Source organism: Schistocerca serialis, chromosome 3 (assembly GCF_023864345.2).
Source record: "Schistocerca serialis cubense isolate TAMUIC-IGC-003099 chromosome 3, iqSchSeri2.2, whole genome shotgun sequence".
In the NCBI taxonomy this organism is placed as follows: Eukaryota; Metazoa; Arthropoda; class Insecta; order Orthoptera; family Acrididae; genus Schistocerca; species Schistocerca serialis.
The window spans coordinates 793,782,910-793,806,461 of NC_064640.1; the positions used below are offsets into that span (position 1 = coordinate 793,782,910).

General features: G+C 37.7%; 1 protein-coding gene across 1 annotated transcript in view; it reads left to right on the top strand.

Moving 5' to 3' along the window:
* Positions 1-23,552, top strand: part of LOC126471231 (putative ammonium transporter 3) — a 274,322-nt gene that overhangs the window by 227,067 nt on the left and 23,703 nt on the right. Inside the window, exons 9-10 of the mRNA XM_050099355.1 lie at positions 12,410-12,560; positions 13,598-13,753. Of these exons, the coding sequence (XP_049955312.1) occupies positions 12,410-12,560; positions 13,598-13,752 (306 nt within the window). The 3' untranslated portion in view covers position 13,753. The remainder of the gene's footprint in view (positions 1-12,409; positions 12,561-13,597; positions 13,754-23,552) is intronic.

A 23,552-nucleotide genomic window follows, 5' to 3' on the forward strand; every position in this document is an offset into this window, starting at 1 on the left:
GAGGGTACTTTGGTGGAATAGAGGGCTGTGTAGTGCTGGAATGGGAACAGGGAAGGGGTGGATGTGTAAGGACAATGAGTAACAAAGGTTGAGGCCAGGAGGGTTCAGGACCATGGGATGTATTACAGGGAGACTTCCCACCTGCGCAGTTGAGAAAAGCTGGTGTTGGTGGCAAGGATACAGATGGCACAGGCTGTGAAGGAGTCATTGAAATGAGGAATGTCATTTTGGGTGGCGTGCTGAGCAACAGGGTGGTCCAGTTGTTTCTTTGCCACCGTTTGTCGGTGGCCATTCATGTGGACAGACAGCTTGTTGGCTGTCAGGCCCACGTAGAATGCAGCACAGTTGTTGCAGCTTAGCTTGTTGGTCATGACTGGTTTTACAGGTAGCCCTGCCTTTGATGGGATAACGTGATGCTTGTGAGCAGACTGGAGTAGGTGGTGGTGGTGGTGGTGGGTGGATGTACAGGATAAGTGTTGCATCTAGGTCTATTACAGGGATATGAGTCATGAGGCAAGAAGCTGGGGTGGGGTTTTTGTAGAGATGGGTGAGGATATTGTGTAGGTGCAGTGGGTGCAGAATACCACTGGGGGAGGTCTAGGAAAGACAGTGGGTAGGACATTCATCATTTCAGGGTGTAATGAGAGGTAATTGAAACCCTGGCAGAAAATGTGACTCAGTTGCTCCAGTGGGTGGTGGGCAGATGTACAGGATAAGTCTTGCATCTAGGTCTATTACAGGGATATGAGTCATGAGGCAAGAAGCTGGGGTGGGGTTTTTGTAGAGATGGGTGGTCCTGAGTCATGAGGGGAATGCTCCTCTATGATCACATGGTGGGTCTTTGGGAGATGATGGGTGATTGCAGAGATAAGGCACAGGTGATCTGGTTTTATAAAAGCTTAGGCAGATAATTACAGTCTGTGAGGGCATCAGTGAGACCCTACGTATATTTTGAGAGGGACCACTCATCACTACAAATGCAATGCCATGGGTGACAAGGTTGTATGGAAGGGACTTCTTAGTAAGGAATGGGTGGCAGCTGTCGAAGTGGAGGTAATGCTGGTAGTTGGTAGGTTTGATATGGACAGAGGTACTGGTGTAGCCATCTTTGAGGTGGAGGTCAACATCTAGCAAGGTGGCCTGTTGCATTGAGTAGGACCAGGTGAAGTGAATGGGGGAGATGGTGTTGAGGTTCTGGAGGTGAGGAATCAGGATAGAGTGTCTTCACGCTCGATCCAGATAACAAAGATGTCATCAATGAATCTGAAACATGATTTGAGATTCTGGGTGTTTAGGAAGGGTTCCAATAGATGGGCCATGAATAGATTGACATAGGATGGTGCCAAGCAGGTGTCCGTAGCTGTACCCCAGACTTGTTTGTAGTTAGTGCCTTCAAAGCAGAAGTAATAGTGGGTGAGGATACAGTTGGTCATGATGACTAGGAAGGAAGTTGTTGGTTTGGAATCTATCAGGCATTGGGAAAGATAGTATTCAATAGCATTAAAGCCATGGGCATTAGGGCTGTTAGTGTAAAGGAAGGTGGCATCAATAATGACGAGTGGGGCACCATGTGGTAAAGGAACAGAAACTGTGGAGAGTTGGTGGAGGAAATGGTTGGTATCTTTTATACAGGAGTGTATACTGTGGGTAGTAGGCTGAAGGTGTTGGTCTATGAGAGCAGAGATTCTCTTAGTGGTGGCACAATAACTCGTCACAGTGTGGCATCCTGGGTGGTTTGTTAAATGGACTTTAGGAAGCATATAGAACGTAGGAGTGTGGGGGATGGTAGGCCTGAGGAGAGAGATGGACTCTGGAGAGAGGTTCTGGGGTGGGCCTAATGATTTGAGGAGACTCAAGATGTTGTGGCTTGGCAGGAGAGCCAACACCGTGTTATTAGAGGAAGCCGAAAGGCACGTGTTTTAGCTCACGCAGGCTGGCGTGAGGTCTGGAACAGGACAAGGAAATTAGACTTTAGAAAAAACGGACATAGCTGGTGGAATACTTAACTTTAATCCATAAATGATGAGCGTTGCTCCTGACTGTACAATATTCACAATATCAATAGTAACTGAACATGGCGCCTTGCTAGGTCGTAGCAAATGACGTAGCTGAAGGCTATGCTAACTATCGTCTCGGCAAATGAGAGCTATTTTGTCAGTGAACCATTGCTAGCAAAGTCAGTTGTACAACTGGGGCGAGTGCTACGAAGTCTCTCTAGACCTGCCGTGTGGCGGCGCTCGGTCTGCAATCACTGATAATGGCGACACGTGGGTCTGACGTATACTAACGGACCGTGGCCGATTTAAAGGCTACCACCTAGCAAGTGTGGTGTCTGGCAGTGATACCACACAAGATCCTGCTGGATTTCTGGAATGGGGTCACTGTGGCAAGGTTTGTAGGTGAATCTGACAGCTGGAGTCCTTTTTCATGGTAATCCTTGCACTTCAAAACAAGAATGGTGGAGTGTCTGTCAGCAGGTAGGATTATAAGATCAGGATCAGTTTTTAGGTGGGGAATTGCAGTTCTTTCTGTGGCTGTGAGGTTAGTTTGCATGTTGAGGGATTTGGGGAATGATGGTGAGGCATGATTCGAGATTAAGAAGTTCTGGAAAGTTAACAGGGGGTTATTTGGGAGTAGTGGCAGTGGGTCACGGTTGGATGGAGGAGTGAACTGAGTCAGGCAGGGTTAAACATTGGTCTTTGTTTGAGTTTGGTAGGGTTGTTGGCAAAACAGTGTTTCCATTATAGGGACCAGGAGAAGGAATGGGGCAAAATGTGAGGCTTATGGAAAGGACTCAACCTTTTTAAGCCATTGTCTCATCCATCAGCCCCTTCCCTGTACCCATTCAAGCGTTACACAACCCTCTGTTCCACCAATCCACCCTCAGTCATTGTAATTCTCTTCTTTTCCACTTCCTCTCCCTCCTCCCACCCTCTGTCTGATCTCCTGACTGCACACAGCTGCCCTACCCTCTCTCCACCTCATCCCTGTACGCTCCCAAAAGCAGCACTTTACCGTCCCCCACCCCCATCCTGTTATCCCTCCCTCTCCCCACCCCAGCCTCCTCATTACCCCTACCACATGGTTGCCTCTCCCATCAGGCACTACTGCTCACAGTCTGGCTTCAGGAGCTGGAGACTGTAGTCATGTGTGTGTGAATTGCATTTGCATGTGTGTGTGTGTGTGTGTGTGTGTGTGTGTGTGTGTGTGTGTGTGTGTGTGTTTTGTCTGTTTTTGACAAATGCTTTGTTGGCCAAAAGCTCACTTCCTGATCATCTTTTTGTTTTGCGTATCTGCGGCTCAGCATCTCCAATATATGGTGAGTAGCAATTATCTGTTTCATAATAATGTTCAAGCATAATTACATACCACTTATAGAGAAGATGTGCCATTGATAATGGCATGCAAGTGGGCATCGTTGTGTAGTAAACTTTGCTTTTCAACTCCATATAACAGTGGACAAAAAATATTAATACAGAACATGAGCCTTTTCAAAAGCGTCTTCTAAATTTGATACTGATAAACTGACATTTTAGAGAAACCCCAGTATATGATGCTATTGCTGTCCATATTGTGATCAACATATGATTGTAGACTTTTTTTGGGCCATGTGGAAGTTGGTGAAAATTTCATTGATTATTGTCTGGCCTCCTGTTTGAGCTGGTAGCATCAGGCTTGATTTCCAGTGTTGGCAGTTTGCAGAAGTGACAAATGTTATTCACATATGGTAAGGACATCTCCAGCAGTGTCCATCTGTGTTACATCAGGCAGTTGTTGCAGCAAAAGACCAGGAATATATCTTTTTTCTGTCCAAATCTTTGTGAATGATAGCAATAACATTGCACTTTCTAACCTCCAATCCCCACATAAAACTCTCAGAGACAGTTGTCATTTTCATGTCATCATCTGTGACACCTTACTTGCACAAAGTTGTCTGTCTTTATGCTTACCAGTCACAATCCATATGTTGCTGAACCCTTTCCATCCTAATAACAATGTAACAATGCAATTCTTTTCAGTTACTCCCACTGTGCATATGTCTTCACTCCCTTTTTCATAATATGTAAAAAAATCTCAATGTTTATGGGGCTTCATGGCATTATGACTCAAGTTCACATACTAATTGCACCAGATAATCCTACTCTGCCTTGAAATTTCCTGACAGATTAAAACTGTGTGCAGCACTGCCACTTGACCTCGGGGAAAAAGGTCCCGAGTTCGAGTCTCAGTCCAGCACACAGTTTTAATTCATCAGGTTGCAGAGTGAAAATCTCATTCTGGAAACATCCCCCAGGCTGTGGCTAGGCCATGTCTCTGCAATATCCTTTCTTTCAGGAGTGCTAGTTCTGCAAGGTCTGCAGGAGAGCTTCTGTTAAGTTTGGGAGGTGGGAGACAAGTCACTGGCAGAAGTAAAGCTGTGAGGACAGAGAGTGAGTCATGCTTGTGTAGCTCAGTTGGTAGAGCACTTGTCCACAAAAGGCAAAGGTACCAAGTTTGGGTCTCGGTCCGGCACACAGTTTTAATCTGCCAGGTAGTTTCATATCAGCGCACACTACACTGCAGAGTGAAAATCTCATTCTACTCCACCTTAACATTTTCCATCTACACAGTTTTTCTACAGCTGTCTCAAATTATCTCTACATGCACTTACAGATACACAGGCGCTGATTCCATGGGGTCTGAGGGAGCCTGAGCCCCCTCAAAAATTCGTCTATGGGGGCGGAGCCCCCCCCCCCCCCCCCCCCACTCCCCACACAATAATTTAAGAAAATTATTAGTTGTACTATGGTTTGTAAAATCACAAAATTATGTTGGATTTTTTTAGTTTCCTTGGTTGCCAATAGTTACCTTTAAAAATACGTTCAGCAATGAGCTAAAAGAAATAATTATTATGGTAGTAAGCAGGTTAACTGAAAATAAGTGGTGTGAATCATGACAGTGCTACGGTGCTGCAGGCACACTTAGAATTTGTCCTGGTGCGGAAACCTTCAGCTAAAGTCTGGTGTCGGCAGGCCAGCACTGCAGCCGCAGTGACATCAAAAGGACTGGAGCAGAAACATCTGGAACCCTCATCCTTGCATCGCCTTGACGCTTAGAGAGATTATGACGCTGCGGCTATATAACGCCCACCCTGCTTTGGCAGTCAATTTGTGTGGATAGTTTCGTTCAGTGCATGCTGCAGACATGTTTAGTTTTCCAACTTTAGTGTCTAGTGGACTATTTTATTTGACTATATTTTATTTGTTTACTTCAGTCTCTTAGTGTATTGTGAATTAAGTTTGCAATTGATAAATTTGTTACCAAAAAGGTGTGCTTGGAAGTTGATGATACTGCAAGTCATCCTCCAAAAATTATTATGTCGTCAATTGATTTGTCATCTTCAAATGAGAACCATTCACAGCTGAAACCTGGACAATCTAGTAAGGGAAGATCATTTCAGAAGTTTTGGTTGATCAACTATACATGGCTAGAATATGAAGCATATACCGAAAAAGTTTTTTGCAAAACCTACAAAGAGACAGATGCTGAAAATCTATTACAGTTTTCTTGAAAATAAGAAGGTGCATTTACTTCTGTAGGGTTTTGTAACTGGAAAAAGGCTTTGGAAAAATTCTGTCTTTATGAAAATACGTTTATGCATAAAGAAGGTGTTCTGAAACTAAATTCTATCACGAACCAAAGTGTGGCCTCCCAACTGAATGAACAGTTAGATAGTGATATGAAGAAAGGCTGTTTAGCTCTTGAGACAATGTTTACTACCCGTGCAATTTCTATGCCAACAAGGAGTAGCAATTAGAGGCCATCAAGATATAAACTAAAATTTTTTTTCAATTTTTGGAACTCCAAAAGAATGACATACCTGAGTTTAAAGATTGGTTAGGGCACTCAGGGTATAAGTGGATGTCCGACAATATTCAAAACGAGATCATTGATCTACTAGGAAAGTCTGTGTTGAGAAATGTATTGGCTTCAATCAAGAAGACTGAACATTTTTCTATTATGATTGATGAAACAAGTGATTCTTCAATTCACAAACAAGTGTCATTTTGTATTCATACTGTTAATGATTCCTTAAACATCAACAAAGACTTTATTGGTTTACACAAGACCCCCAACACTGAATCACAAATTCTGTTTAGTACTTTAAAAAGACGTTTTGGCTTGTCTTGATTTGTCAATGGATAACTTAAGAGGACAGTGCTATGATGGTGCCTCAAATATGAGAGGTAAGTTCAAAGGACTAAAAAAGTTAGTTTTGGATATACAACCAAAAGCAAATTATGTGCACTGCAATGCTCACAGTTTAAACTTGGCAGTTGTAGACAATCTCTGCCATCTTACGTCTATGAGGCTTATGGCTTTAGCCAAGGACATAATAAACACTGTAAGGGCTTTTCAGAAGCATTCACTGTGAGTGTGCCAATGACCAAGCTGGTCTACAACCCCTTTGCCTGGCTCGATGGACTATGCAAGCTTACAGTATCTTGAGAATACTGAAAAACTTTGAAGAATTTCTAGAGATTTTTGAAACATTTTCTGCAGAGGAAAAAACAGAGGCAGGTTACAAATGTGCAGGCTACCTTGAGTCAATGTTACAATTCAAGACTTATTTCTTTTTATGTCTTTATTGCCGTCCAATGAACCCAGTAGAGGACTTCACTGAGAAAATTCAATGGCCTCATCTAAGTGTTGCTGATCTGAAAAAAATACATGAGGGCTTGATTAGTAGATTGAATAGAAGGTATGATAGTTCTGAACACTTTTGGGAATTGCATTTAAAAGAAAAATCCTCACACGTTGATGATCCTTCGCTTCCTCAGAAACAAAGTATATTTGGAAAAATCAACTGAGTTTTTTAAAAATGGCCTAGACATTGAGAGACTGTGCTTATACTCAAATATGTTAGCCAATATCACTAATAAAAAACAACTCATCTTAAAAAACATGCGTGATGTAAGAAAGTACATTACACAAGAGCTTGCAGTTGGAGAAATGTTATGTGAAGTAGTGAAGTGCATTAAGCTTCTCCAAGTAGTTCCAATCATGACAGCAACAGCAGAATGGTCATTTAGCACCCTCAGTTGTCTGAAGTCATATCTCCGAACAATAATGGGACAGATGCAATTAAACAACTTGGCTGTTCTGCATGCCCACTGAGATGTTTTGGATGGATTGTGTATCTAACCAGTCACCAAAGACTTCATATTCAGTAATCCAGTCATACAGCTGACATTTCCACCTTTCTCAAGACACTTTAGCCCTAATAATGTCATTTAGAGCAATATTAAAAGTCTTTATAAAATAGAGAATGAAATAAATACATAATGTTAAATTTTCAGTTTCAAAATATTATTACAGTTTAGTACTGTATTACTATACTACTGTATTAGTTATTTTCAAATACTTAAATATATTTAAGGTTTAAGACCCAATTAAAACCCGCTATTTACATACTTTTTGATTGAAAGTATTAGGCATACTGTATTAATTTTATTAACTGTATTAAAGCATTAACTTTGAGATATTGATTTTATTTAATGAACCCTGAGCCTTATTCAAAGTAAGCTTAAATGAGCTATTTCACTTATTAATCAAAGTGCTGTTACTGTGTGACAGAAATATTTTTTGTTTTTTTTTTTCTTTTAAGGATAGTTTATGATTTATTTAAATATAATTTCAGTCTTTTCACAGCTATATATTCACTGCTCTGTAATAGTCTATAAGCATGAGTATTACTGTAAATTAAATTAGCTTGCGTGTTTATGTTTTGTTTCTTTTTTCAAAGCCAAAAGATGTGTCAGGCTTGTCGAGTTTCCTAGAGTGTCGAGTTATTGAGAGTCCATTTTTTGGGGTTCTAATGTTGATCATATGACTCTAAAATGCTTAAAGAAAACTTTATAACTCACTACTTTTCATCTAAAATTTAGAAAATTTCCTGGGGAAAGACCCCCCAGTATGCCCCACCCCCCAATATTTTTTAAAAGTTGGCGCCCTTGTACAGATACATGTTTTAACACATATTGCAGTTCATATATTAAACCACTCACAGGGTGCTTTAGCCCATCTCCTATTATTGGCTTTCTCCCATAGCATAACAAATGGACATTCAGTGCCCTTAAGTGGCACTGACGTAATTTATTTATTTATTTTGGTTGCTTATTTATTGGTATTGATTTTCAACCTGCACCACTGAACTAAAGCATGTTTGTTACTATAGTTTTTAAGTAATTGTACATATAATAAACTCGAGAAGATGAGAATTTTATCCATCTTCTGGTAATATTTTCGTGTGTTAATGTACATTAACTGAGTTAGTAATACAAGATAAATTGATACTAAGATATATGGTCTATGCTCTGTATTACATGTTTATGACACTGTGACAGTACTGTAACATTTACTATGTAGAGTTATTATATCAAATTACTATCTTGATACAACAATGCCTCCTATATGGAAGGAGCATAAAAAGATATGTAGACATTTATATGTTGAGTACTCAGTATTAATTCCTACCTGGGTGACAGTTGCTGATCCTTGGAGTAGTGTATGTTGTACTGAACTATGAGGTAGTCAGATGTGTCTGTGTACATTTGGCATATAGCCAGGTAGGCACTGATGTACTGAAACCTCTTCTTACGGATTCCATTAATTGTGTCCCTAGCAGCAGCCATGGATAAAGGAAGGTATATCAAAAGACATTCATGTTATCCCTAAAATGTCTGGTAGCACAAAATGCTTGTTGACAGTGCTATATCTGTGTCCTTTAAAGGAACATTGCCGTTTCATAAAATTATACAACTGGTCTGAAGTTACCTTTGTTTTCTATGTTGATGTAGTGTATCTGGCAGATGTAAAATGGCATAGTGCTGTCTGCTGTAATTATCAAAGTTTAACAGTAACTTCACAGTACTTTACAGCAAGACACCCAGTTAATAGAAGGTACAGAATAATTGCCACATAATGAACAAATGCAGCAGAGAACATAAAACTATTTTCGAATAAAATTTATCAAACTCAAAATAAGATCAATATCTAGATGCTGTGTTCAGCAGATATTATGTTCAGAGAGCTACTAGAAACTGAATATTATAAAAAAATACACTACTCACACCATTGGCCCCAAAGTTCGGAGCTCAATAACTAAATAAATGTTCACTGTCACAATATGCCACTTGCAGCATGCATAGTGCATTCCTTTTTTAGTTTAATAAGAAAACATCAAGCCAGATTACCAGTGTAATTAGGAAGATAGGGGAATGGGAAATGGAGGTGGTGTATTTGTTGCAGTAAACAAGAAACACAAATCCACCAAGATAGAAATTGAAGCTGAATGTTAGACTGCTTGGGCAAGACTCAGTATCAGGGGTGGGTATAAAATGACAATAGGATCCCTCTATCACCAACCAGACTCATCTTCTGATGTACCCAAAAACTTTAAAAAAAACCTCAGTTCACTTGTACATAAGTTCCCCAACCATACTGTAATCATCAGTGGAGACTTTAATCACTCAACAATTAGCTAGGAAAATTACAGTTTTGTTAGTATTAGGTGTGATAAGACAGCCTGTGAAACTTTACTAATATATTTGGAACAGATATTTAGGAACACCACTCGTGATGAAAATATATTAGATCTAATGGCAACAAATAGATCTGACCTCCCTGAGGATGTCCACATCGAAACTGGTATCAGTGACCATGATGTGGTTGTGGTAACAATGATTACCAAAATACAAAAATAAACAAACAACTAAACCAAGCAGAAAGATATATATGTTCAGTAAACTAGATAAAAAATCAATAGTTTCATACATCAATGAGAAACCTGAAACTTTCAGCACAGGGCAGGAGCATTTAGTGGAACTCTGGCTCAAGTTTAAAAGAATAGTTGATCATGCACTGCATAGATATGTACCCAGTAGAAAAGATCATAATGGGAGGTAATAGTATATAATAACTGTAAAGCAACTTCTAAAGAAACAGAGATTACTGCATAATAGGTGTAAAAGAAAGCTTAGGGAAATCGATAGAAAGATGCTGAATTAAAAGCATTTGACTGTCAAGAGGCCACTGCATGATGCCTTCAATGACTACCGTAGCAGATTATTGTCAAATGATCTTTCACAGAACCCAAAGAAATTCTGGTCGTATGTAAACACTGTTAGTGGCACCAAAGTTAGCGTCCAGTCCCTAGTGAATGAGACAGGAACTGAAATTGAGGGTTGCAGAGCAAAAACTGAAATGCTTACCTCTGTTTCCAAATGTTCCTTTAAAAAGGAAAACCCAGGAGAATTGCCCCAATTTAATCCTTGTAGCACTGAAAAGATGAGTGAAATAAGTCTTAGTATCAGTGGTGTTGAGAAACAGCTGACACTGTTAAAACTGGACAGAGCTCCAGACCCCAATGGAATCCCTGTCAGATTCTATATTGAATTTGAGGCTGAGTTATCCCCTTTTCTAACTATAATCAATCATAGATCCCTCAAACAAAAAACCATGCCCAGTTCTTGGAAAAAGGCACAGGTCATGACCATCTACAAAAAGGGTAGTAGAAGTTATCCACAACACTACCATCCAGTATCCTTGATATCAATTTGTTGTAGAATCTTAGAACATATTCTGAGCTCAAACATAATGAGATACCTTGAACAGAATGACCTCCTCAGTGCCAACCAGCATGGATTTTGAAAACATCAATCACGTGAAACACAACTCACACTTTTCTCACATGGCATACTGAAAGCTTTGTATCAAGGCAACCAGGTAGATACAGTATTTCTTCATTTCCAAAAAGCATTTGACTCAGTACCCCAACTATGCTTATTGTCAAAAGTACAATCATATGGGATTGAGGACTAATTGGTAGGAAGTTCACAGCATTTTCTCTTGAATGGAGAGTCATTGTCAGATTCAGAAGTAACTTCAGGTGTGCCCCTGGGAGGTGTGTTGGGATCCTTGCTGTTCATGTTGTATATTAATGACCTTGCAGACAATGTTAATAGTAAAATCTTGCTTTTTGCAGATGATGCAGTTATCTGTAATAAATTACTGCCTGAAAGAAGCTGCATAAGTATTCAGTCAGATCTTGGATAAGATTTTAACATGGTTCAGAGATTGGCAACTTGATATAAAAGTTCATAAATGTAAAATTGCTCGCTAACCAAAAATGAAAATAATGTTGTATCCTATGACAATAATATCAATGAATCACTGCTGGAATTGGCCAACTAATACAAATACCTGAGTGTAGAATTTTGTAGGGATATGAAATGGAATGATTACATAGGTTCAGTCATGGGTAAAGCAGGTGGTAGACTTTGGTTTATTGGTAGAATACTGGGAAAAGTGCAGTCCCTCTACAAAGAAGACTGCTTATAAATCATTCATGCAACTGGTTCTAGAATATTGCTCAAGCGTGTGGGACCCATACCAGAAAGGACTGACATGGGATAGTGAACATATACAGAGAAGAGCAGCACAAAAGGTCACAGGTTTGTTTAATATATGGGAGAGTGTCATAGAGATACTGAAGGAGCTGAACTGGAAGACTCTTGAAGATAGATGTAAACTACCCCAAGAAAATCTGTTAACAAAGTTTCAAGACCAGCTTTAAATGATTAGTCTAGGTATATACTACAATAACCTATGTATTGGTCACATAGGTATTATGAGGATAAGGTTAGAATAATTACTGCATGCACAGAGGCATTCAAACAATCATTCTGCCCCAACTCCATATATGAATGCAACAGTAAAAAACCCTAATAACTGGTATAGTGGGATATATTCTCTGCAATGCACCTCATTATGGTTTTCAGAGTATAGATGTAGAACTGAATATCACAGAAAATACACCCTGGATGCCCTCAGTCCCTAACTTCGGAGGTCAGTAACTAAATAAATAAGTGCTCTCACAATATTCACCTTGCAGCACTCCTTCTTTAGTTTGATGATATAATATGAAGCCAGATTACCTGTCCAGTTAGGAGATACGGACAACAGAATATCACAGAAAATGTGCACAGGAATCCCTTTGAAGACAGCTATGTTTTGCAGTATTTAGTTGCCAGTATATCCTAATCAGACAGTAAGTCTGACATTAATTGTTGAAACAGTACTGTGGCTGCTGCAAGTGACATGTTGTGACAGTAGATATTTATTTAGTGATGGATTTCTTAAGTTGGAGGCCAAGGCTGCAAAGTGCAGGCTGTGGTCAAAAATAATCTGCATGTAGATTTTCATTGTCACCCCTGCTGCCAAGCAGTGAAAATAAATCCAATAGCAAAAGTAACTTCAAGCCAGTAGTGATACAACAGTAGTTTACTTCCACAAATTTTTATGTCCTTTTCATTTCCCTCTTTGAAACAAATTCAGTTTTCTGGAGATAGAGTCTCTTCTGTAACAGTTAATTAACAAAATGATTGGACTTCGAATGGACCCTTCTAGTGAACTGGCTGGAGCTGACATAACAGAACACGGAGTATATCACACGAGTAATGGAATCACATTTGGTGGAAAAGAAATAGATAAAAGATACAACAGCAAGATAACAGCAGGTAAGTAGTACTTCAACTTTCTATTTGCTTGCCCTGCTGGCAGCTACTTGAACTGTAGGCTAAAATATGCATTAATATGCACACCACAACTGAATAAAATGAAGTTTTGGTATAAACCAGTAATGAAGAAACTATTAAATAAAATATGATTAAAACTGTTATTTTGATACTCTTGCTCTTAACAGAACTGGTCTAGTGATTAAAAGCATTTCTGCATTCTATTAAAGGTTTATTACCTCAAATACGTAGACTGTGTTTATTGACTAAACTAACATGCATAATATCAGTGTTATAATAGGCCAAACTACAGACAATGATGAATTACTGTTTCTGAAACAAAAAAATAACAATTTCTTCTTTTACATATACTTCATGATGGCAAGTTTCATGGTACACAAAACATGAAACATTTGAGAGAGTATAAAAACTTATTATTATTTTAAATTATTATATCTAGATGATAGATAAGTGACATGCATTCATACATGCTATATGTCTGACCATTACTATCCCTCGGTTCTTCATTTTTATTTTCCTTATTCTTGCCCCAACCAAAAGTATCAAATGATCCAATGTAGGAGACAGTATACTGAAATATACTGTATACTGAAATATGTTTATAACTGTTTAGATTTTTTTGACAGTTCATAATACAATATTTTACTTTCTCTATGTGACTCTTGCTCAAATGCATTCTTAATGCACGTTTTTCAACCTTTATAATTGCAACTAATATTCAGAACTTATTTCCAACTATCAGTACAAAACATAACATCAAATCCAGCTGACAACTGTACTTAATCATGGCTCCTTCTTCTTTCTCCCATTCTCCTTACTGTTGATGTTGTAACATTTTCAACACTTTGTACTGCACTTCAGGAACTTGCTAATGAATAGATACAGAGGAGATGACATTTCTAAACAAGTGACTGGGCTCTATGTTACGCTGTATTATTTGTATTTCATTTCTGTCATTCTGCAAAAATATAATGCACATGCTGGAACCTCTGAGTCATTGGGTATCTCATCTGCTGCAGATTACAGGTTGTCGAAGCAAAAATTGGAAGATGGTGACAATATCAGTAAACTGTCTACAATTGAGGGAACCGAAGGCAAAGATATCTGGCAGCAGTTAAATAGCATGTCAGGAAAATGGCCTCCATTTCCTCCAAAACATGCATGGCTAGACTAATGTAAGTACCATATCAACATATGTGCTAAGGCTTTCACTGTACACACCAATGATACATAAAGAGTTTACTGTCCTGATGAGCTGTAGTCCATTAGACTTAACACTTCATCCCTGGTGCTTTATTTTGAATTGTGCTGGGAACTGGAAACTCCACTCCAGTCTTCCACTTGTGTGTGTGTGTGTGTGTGTGTGTGTGTGTGTGTGTGTGTGTGTGTGTGTGTGTGTGTTGGACCTGTATATACTTGACTGAAACTGTACAGAACCCTGTGAATAAATGCTCTGTCTAATGCATCCTGTTCATCTTTCACAGGTGAGTAGCTGTTTTGTTTTTGTTGTTGGCTTAAATATAGTTCTCACTCTATATTTATCTGAGAATAAATATTACTCTCATAAACAAACAAACCATCTAATTTAAAGAAACTTCAGTACCATACCACAATACTATCCACAACAGCATCAAGAAGCAACTAGGAAAAAATCCAGTAGAAAAGAGTATAGTACAAAATACATGGATTCCAGGGTTACATAAATTTAAAAACAATTTGCAGCAAGACACAACAAGTCAAGAAAGGTGAAGCTCCTAACAGCCTTTAATATATGTGAACATGGAAAAGATAAAAAAGGAAGAGCTACACCAAACAGTGCCAAATAACAAGTCTCAGGGGGGGACATCAGACCTCTGAAAATGTGTGGCATAATTCTAAGTGAAATGTTAGTGGTGTTGTTAAGTCCTTTTAGACCATAGACTATGAACCACATAAGATCTTTTTTAATCAAGCACATGGATGAAATAAAAATCAGCTGTTTAATTATGGAAAGTGTGGGTATATTTTCTAGAAGTTGTTATTTTGAAGCCACATCTACTATGATGATAATTTTAAAATCATTTTATCATGTTATAGACTAAGACATTTCACTGACCTCTACATTAATATCCAAAACCAACATTAGATTCATGTTGCAAATATCATTCCTCTGTAAAAAAAAAAAATGAATAGGGACTACAAACTAGAAGACTTTTTCAGAATTGTAACAAACATGCAATTAATGGATGCATGGTAACTTAAAAAACCTATGACTTTGATTGGTACCATAAAATGTAAAACTGTTTTCACATCAAAGCAGCTGTTTTGAAGCAAGTTGACTTATTCCTGATGTAGAAACACACAAAGAAATTTGCATTTAATTTATAAAAGATTGGTTACTTATACAGGGTGAGTCAGTAACTATTGCCACCAAGAATAACTCCATAAGTATGATAAGAGCTGAAAATTTTGTGGGACAAAAGTTGTGCGGGACAATGGGGGCCATAATATGACACTGGTTTTTTGTTGCTAGGTGGGGTCACGTCAGAGATATGAAGGTCAACTTTGTTTTTTTAAATGGGATGCCATAGTTTGGTACTTATTTTCTGATAGCAACTGTCGACACAAATCCAATGATGTGTAACATTAAGGTTTTTGAAGGTCAATGAAGGTCACAAAGGTGGTATGAACGTCCACTTACAGAAGGTGTTCAAGATGATGACCATTGGTATCACTGCAGTGCCACAATCATCTTATCATGGATTGAGTGGTATTCCTTATCACATTGGCGCTCATCGAAGCACATGCTCTGACAATTCTCTCTCATATATCATGCAAATAGTAAATATTCACTGAATACAGCATATCCATCTACTGTGCCATTGACATGTAAACCCCATTCAACGGTTTTGCAATACAACACTAATAGGAATGGTAAGGCTAGTATTGTTGAATCAAGTGACTGTGAATGATGTATTCCTTTGCAGAACAAGTCGGTATGCTTATTTATGGAGAATGCCAATGAAATTCAGTGAGAGCTAGATATTTATATGCTGAAAGACATCCTCAACGTACTCACCCTAAATGTACATTTAATTTGGGTATGATAATTTGAGAACAACTAGATCTTTAACGCATCAGAGGCATATCTGGCAAGGAAAGTTACTAACAAGGAAATGGTGGTTGGTACTCTTGCCACTGTGGTTTGAGCTCCTTGTGTTAGTTCACGTCAAATTGCAAGGGAATCTGGCATGAGCCAGAGTAGTGTGGAACGTATTCTGCATCACCACAAATATCATCCTTCCCATATCAGTCTCCACCAAAAATTAACTGGTACGGATTGTATGCACCACATTGAGCTCTGCCGATGGGCTCAACTTTAGATTTAGAGGGATGGCACATTTATTAATATGATTTTATTTACTGACAAGGCTACATTCACAAACCATGGAAATGTAAATTTTCATAAGATGCATTATTGTGCAACTGAAAATCCATGTTGGCTGCGGCAAGTTGCACACCAAAAATCATGGTCGGTGATTCTGGAGGACAGAATTACAGACCCCTATTTCATCAAAGGAAATCTTAATGGAAGGAAGTACATCACATTCCTGCAAGAAACATTAGGTCTGTTATTCGAAGAAATACCTTTAGGAACATGGAACAGAATGTGGTATCAACAGGATGGGTGTCCAGCACATTTTTTGCTGATGGCTTGAAATGAGTTGCAGAGACAACTCCCAAATCATTTAATTGGACATGGACAAGATGTGTTGTGGCCTGCTTGTTTGCCAGACTTGATGCCTCTGGATTTTCTCTTGTGGGGTTTCATAAAAGATATTGTTTATAAAGACATTCCAGCTACATCTGAAGAGAGAACTGTCAGAGCATGTGCTTTGATAAGTGCCAATGTGATAAGGAATACCACTCAATCCATGATAAGATGATTGCAGAAAATAAGCACCAAACTATAGCATTCCATTCAAAAAACAAAGTTGACCTTCATGTCTTTGACGTGACTCCACCTAGCAACAAAAAACCAACGTCATATTTGGACCCCATTGCCCCACACAACTTTTGTCCCACAAACTTTTTAGCTACTATCATACTTTCGGAGGTATTCTAGGTGGCAATAGTTGGTGACTCACTCTGTATATAAATCATAATGAACGTTATGTTTCAGGGTGGTTATCAAATGATGATACTTAAATATTTTGATTTGGTAGAGTAACTGAATGAAGTAAAAATACTGTACAACAAAAGTATTAATAATGACTGTAACATAATATTTATAAAGAATTGTTAGGATCAACACTAAGGAGAAAGGAATGAAGCAGAAACTTTGACTGAGATGATTAATTACATCTTCAATATTCAGCACTTCAAATCAGATTTCCCGTTGCAACACATTTCATTACTCCTATTCTTAAATATGAAAATAGCATGCACAAAGTTCATTTGCAAATTAAAGAAAAACTGATATGGATTGTTGTCAAAATAGAAACAGTTTAAAGATATATGCAGAAAAGCAGAAAAATATTGTGTTGTATAGATAATTTCCAGTGAATGATATAAAGTGCTTCTGTTGGAAAACTGAAACACACAGTGGCATTAAACATAAATTAAGACCGACATAAAACCTAATCTTCATTTGAAATACAGTCGTTTACTTAACATATTCATACTGGACAGGATGATGTTTCCTGCCTCTCTCTTGACATCAACTGACCCAACCAGGAATCTATAGTTTAACATGGAATTCAAACCATGGAACAAATTGATTTTTCTCACATACAGAAAGTTTGCAGATAGATAGGTCATGTTAAGCATCATAGAAGACCTGGGTCAGACTTAGGATCAAACCTATTGCATTATAATTACCTATGTGTCACTGCAGAGACATGCAAATGACATTTCATTATAGACCTGCTTCACGTCTTCCTTAAAAATAAAAATAAAAAGAAATAGAAGAGAGAGGGGAATGGAATCTGCCAATGATAGAAAACAAACTCACTTCTCATATGATAATTCCTCAACAGCTTCTGAATCTGGTGTGGCAAAGACCTCTCTACAAAGATAGTAGTATTTTATCTCACTAACAAAGCTTATGTGCTACAGAATTAGAGATATTATCCATTCATTGTTTTTTGTGAGCTTGATAAGGCCTTTGTATTGCCCATAGAATTTTAGCCAATTAAATTAAATAGTTTTTCACATTAGTGTATTAAAACCACAGATTCCATACCTGTAAAAGGAAAAAGCAACAGTAGCTCCTAACAAGTAAAAATAACTTTAAAAGGAAACAAAAATTTATGGAGTCTTACTTCTACCAAGAAGAAAAAAATAAGTACATCTACCATTAAACAAACAAAATTATGTATGAAGTAGTTCAAGATCCCATTATAGGGAATTGTTATTTTTAATATTTATAAAATACTCAATGATACATTCTCAGAAACTGGTAACAATTGTACATAATAAAAAAGCACTTATCAAAAGAAGAACTGCAGTTGAATCACAAAATTAAATTAAAAAATATTATACATCACAGATGATACTCCACAAACAACTATCCTGTACAAACAGAACAAACAATCGAAATTCATTTTCAGGAGAAACTCACCAACTTGTAGAATTTGCAAGGCACATCTAAATCACAGCATCCACAAACACACACAAACCCTTCTCTGATAAGATCAAAATACTTTCATTGCCACATTTAATTATCTTAGAAGTAGTTCCATGTGAAAAGAAGACTGCAGATACTCAAAACAGTCTAGTATAATATATTATGAGACACTTCACTTTTGGTATCTACATTTAATCCTCAAACAAAATTTGGGGCTATAAACAGTAAAACAAATTATCCTGCTATATTGAAATAATAAAGATACAACACTATTCAATATTTCTCTGCAGACTTACCTGCTAAATAAAATTTATCAAAATGTAGATAAATAAGTATAAACATTCAGTTTTTTAATTTATATAAAATGTAGTCTTTCATCAGTATAATATTGAAAAAAATTATTTCTTAATTTAAAAACTTTAAGATTCTCAGTCTAATTTTTGAACTTATGCTTTAGTATCCATATGATATTGTGCACAGTAAGTAATTCCCAGAAACTACCCTTGGGGCATGAGAAGAGATGAGGTGGCTACTATGATGAGTAAAAGTGCAGCAGTTAGTGTTGTTGGATTGAGAATTAAGTCTCTGACATGAAAAACCTGCACACTACATCTGAGTTGTGAATGGTGTGGTTGATTTCAGGCTGCTCTTAATTATTATGCATATGTCATCAACAAATACACTATCTGGTCAGAAGTATCCAGACACTCTTACACAATGTGGATTTGACCACTTGATGTCATGAGAGGCAGACCAACCAGTAAAAAAGAGATAGAGAGTATTATGTTGTCAGTTGAGAAGCAGTAATGGCAGAATGGATTGGTCAGGAGAGATCAGTAACTTCAAATGTGGATTAGTCATTGGATGTCACCTAAGTAACAAATCCATCAGTGCATTTAATCCTTTCTAAGGCTGCCCACATTTACTGTTGGGATGTGACTGTGAAGTGGAAATGTGAAGGAACTGAAGTGGAAATGTGAAGTAACAACCACAACTAAATTAAGACTATGCCACCTTTTTGTACAGTCAGACAGGCACTGCTGAGTGTTGTGTAGGGAACAGTGTACAGTGGTCAAGTATCCCTTCATAAGCCACATATTTCTGTAGTTAATGCTAAGCATTGCTTGAGTTGGTGTAAAGGATGGTGCTACTGAACAGTAGATGACTTGAAATGAGTGATGTGAATTGATGAATCATGCTATATCCTGCAATAATCTGTTGGAAGTGTCTATGTTTGGTAAATACCTAGAAAACATTACATGCCATTGTGTGTAGTGCCAACAGTGAAGTCAAAGTATATGGTGTTATTGTATGGGGGTGTATTTTGTTGTTATGGTGTTGTCCCCTTATTGCTGTTATGAAATCAATTAATGCAGAAGCATATGAACACATTTCACAGTGCTGTGTACTACACACAGTAGAGGAACAGTTCAGAGGTGGTGATTCTTCATGAGACAATAGTTTGTAGACAGTAACATTCATGAAAAGGACTGGCCTGCCCAGAATTCTGAACTAAATTCAGTGGAATGCCTTTTGGATGAGTTACAATGCTGACTTCACTCTAATCCCTAGAATCCAATATCACTTCCATCTCTGGTTCTGACTATTGAGAAAGAATAGATTGTCATTGCTCCACAGACATTCAGAATCCTCACCGAAAGTGTACCCACCAGAGTTCAAGTCATCAAAAAGCCAAAGGGTGGGCATACCCCATATTAATGGCCATTAATATGAGTTCAGATACTTTTGATGGGATAGTTTATAGAAGAATCTGACAGAACACTGAAAGACCTAAGTTGAAACAAGGATCCAGGAGTAGATGACATTCAAACTACTGATAGCCTTGAGAGAATCAATCATGACAAAACTCTGTCACCTGGTGTGCGAGATGTATGAGATATTCGAAATACCTTTGGACTTCAAGAAGAGTACAGTAACTCAATTCCAAAGAAAGCAGTTGCTGACAGGTATGAATAGTACAGAACTATCAGTTTAATAAGTCATGGGTGCAAAATACTGACATGAAATCTTTACAGAAGAATGGAAAGATTGGGAGAAGCCTACATCAGGGAAGATCAGTATGGGTTTCAGAGAAATGTAGGAACATGCGAGGCAATAAGGCTTACAGTAAGCTTTTGACAATGTTGCCTGGAATACTCTCTTTGAAATTCTGAAGGTAGCAGCTGTAAAATACAGGGAAAGAAAGGCTATTTACAAATTGTACAGAAACCAGATGGCACTCACAAGAGTCAAGGGACATGAAAGGGAAACAGTGGTTGATAAGGGAGATAGTGAGACAGGTTTGTAGCGTATTACCAATTTTATTCAATCTGTACATTGAGCAAGCAATAAAGGAAACAAAAGAAAATGTTGGAGGAGAAATTCAAATCAAGGAAGAAGAAATAAAAACTTTGAGTTTTTCCAGTGTTATTGTTTCTCAGAGACAGCAGAGGACTTAGATGAACAGTTGAATGGAATGGACAGTATCTTGAAAGACGGATATAAGATGAGCATGATCATAACCAAAACAAGGATAGTGGAACATAGTTTAATTAAATCAGGTGATGCTGGGGGAACTAGATTAGGAAATGAGACACTTAAAGCAGTAGACGAGTTTTGGTATTTGGGTGGTAAAATAACTAATGATGGCTGAAGTAGAGAGAATATGAAATGTAGACTGGCAATCAAAAGAAGAGTGTTTCTGAAGAACAGAAATCTGTTGACACTGAATATAGATACATGTCAGGAAGTCTTTTCTGAAAGTATTTGTATGGAGTGTAGCTATGTATGGAACTGAAACATAGATAATAAACAGTTTAGACAAGAAGAGACTAGAAGCTTTTGAAATGTGGTGCTACAGAAGATTGCTGAATATTACATGGGTAGATCATGTAACTAATGAGGAGGTACTGAACAGAATTGGGGAGAAAAGAAATTGGTGACACAACGTATCCAGAAGACAGGGTAGATTGATAGGATATATTCTGAAATGTCAAGGGATCACCAATTTAGTAATGGAGGAAAGTATGGTGGGTAGAGGGAGACCAAGAGATGAATACAGTAAACAGATTCAGGAGGATGTAGGCTACAGTAGTCATTTGGAGACTGAGAAGCTTGCACAGGATAGAGTGGCATGGAGAGCTGCATCAAACCAGTCTTCAGACTGAAGACTGCAACAACAGCACAGTCTATTACACTTTCTTAAAGTAATTGAAAGGTAATTTATAGAGATTAGAAAGTGGTGCATGCCCACCACGAAACCTTTTACGGTTACACATTTTATTGCCCCCATTCTGACTTTAGATTTATTCCTGTAATGCAGTTTGTCAATGTAACCACTTACTTTCTGTTATTATGGTAAGATACCATTGATAAAAGTGAGAATCCTTTAATTTTAGTGCTCCAAGTATAATTTTATGGTCCACGCAATGGTAAGGTTACAGAATACACTAACAGGATAGTCTTTCTTTTGAGCTCTTCTCAGATATTCATCTGGTTTATGTCATCCAGATGGTGCAATATTTCAGCATCCTGACTTTTGTTATCCTCATGCAGTTTTGATGACTGCCATCAGGACCTCCTGAAAATGGTGACAAGTCAGCCTGCCAAAATATCTCACCATTTGCACGACACCATCTCACTGAATGCCCAAGAAGAATTAAAATTATTATATGATGGGAAAATTTAAAATCACACACAGTTTTTCTTGTTTATCTCTGCCAGTGTGAGATCATATATGGTTTATGAAAACACAACTAAATGGCAGTTAGAAAACTGCACTGTGAAAAACTATGTCAGCATTCCGTTGTGAATCACTTTGCATAAAAGAAGGGAAACTATGTAAGTAGGGGTGATTTTCTAATTTCAGTTTGAACCACTTGTCACAGTTTGTCAGGAAGTTACCCTTGAGTCACTGATTGATTGCAAAGATAGTTAGATCAAGATTTCATGCTGTAATAGGTATACTATCTCTATAGGTACACTATCTCAAACAGAGGAACTACAATTTCTTACATACTTAATAATTTAGTTAGTTACTCAAAAGTCATATTTTTGAAACTTACGTCTGTCCGTGAAGTAAATGATATCTGAAGGATTTCTGCAGTATGGTTTTATTTTTGGTTCTTCATTAGTAGGTGCAATATGATGGTATCATAGCAGCTGGTGACAAATGATTTCAGTGTGTCATAATTGCTTGGTTATTCAATGTATTTGCTTCACTCTCCTGCTGTTTATCCATAATAAGTTGACAGATTGCTTGGTGGTTATTGGGAACAGCACAAGGTGTGTCTTGTCCTCACATTAGGACTGCTGAGTCAATGTCAGCTGCTTGCCACAGTCGTGGCACCATTACGCTTAACAATGTGTACAACGATACTTCATATGTATGAGCAGCTCAATGTTGGCAGCACTTGGAAATAAACGAATATCTTTTAAATAGTGCCATATTCTCCACTTCTGGCAGCACCAGTAAAATCATCAAGTTATCATGGACAAGCATTATTTTGTGGTATAATCTATACAACAAAACACATAAATGCATTTATGACTTTTTTTTAATTTCATATATCTATTAATGAGTAAGGAACTGTAAATAAAGGCTTTTCCAGAATACAGGGTTACTTCTTGTGTGACATCCTACCCAAATTTTATAGTATGAAGATCCAGCTTAAAATATGTTTAGGTCCCATAAGTAATCCTGTTCCAAAAATCTAGTTAGTAAAATTACAGAAAAGATAAACGCATATTTAATGTAATACCTGTCATTGGCCCCAGTGCCACTAAGTTTCTATAAAATATGAAAGGCCGATATAGCTTTGTCTACAACTAATAAACTATCATTATAAAAATCCTATTCATTTTCAGTAGGAGCTGATTCTAATTTATGAGCTGTGTCCATCAGTTAGCCACCTAGTTCCTATCTGTCCAACCTATAAAATGTACTGTTCACCTGTTGGTTTCTGCAGTATACTTCTAGTTATATAGAGCAAGGTATCTATTTTTGCTTCATCACAACTTTTAAAATACTGAGTGTGTCTAAAATGTTCAGTGCACAGTATATCAAACAGAAATAAAATAGAAGATACAAACTAAATACCTCTATTCACCTTGAAAACAATATTCATTGGCCACAAAACATATTTGCAACATTTATGATGCTGTGAACTGTCATAAAAGTTTCTTTTGTGGTACAATAAATCACTGAAGTCATGCATCTTTGGATGTCCATCCAAATTCTATGTGAATAACTGTTCTGTTGGACTATTACTATCACTTACCATACACCAGACTGAACCACATTAAGAGACCAATGTAATCTTTAGACTGAAATTGACCTTTGTCAAATGAGTTGCCTGCAAACAAGC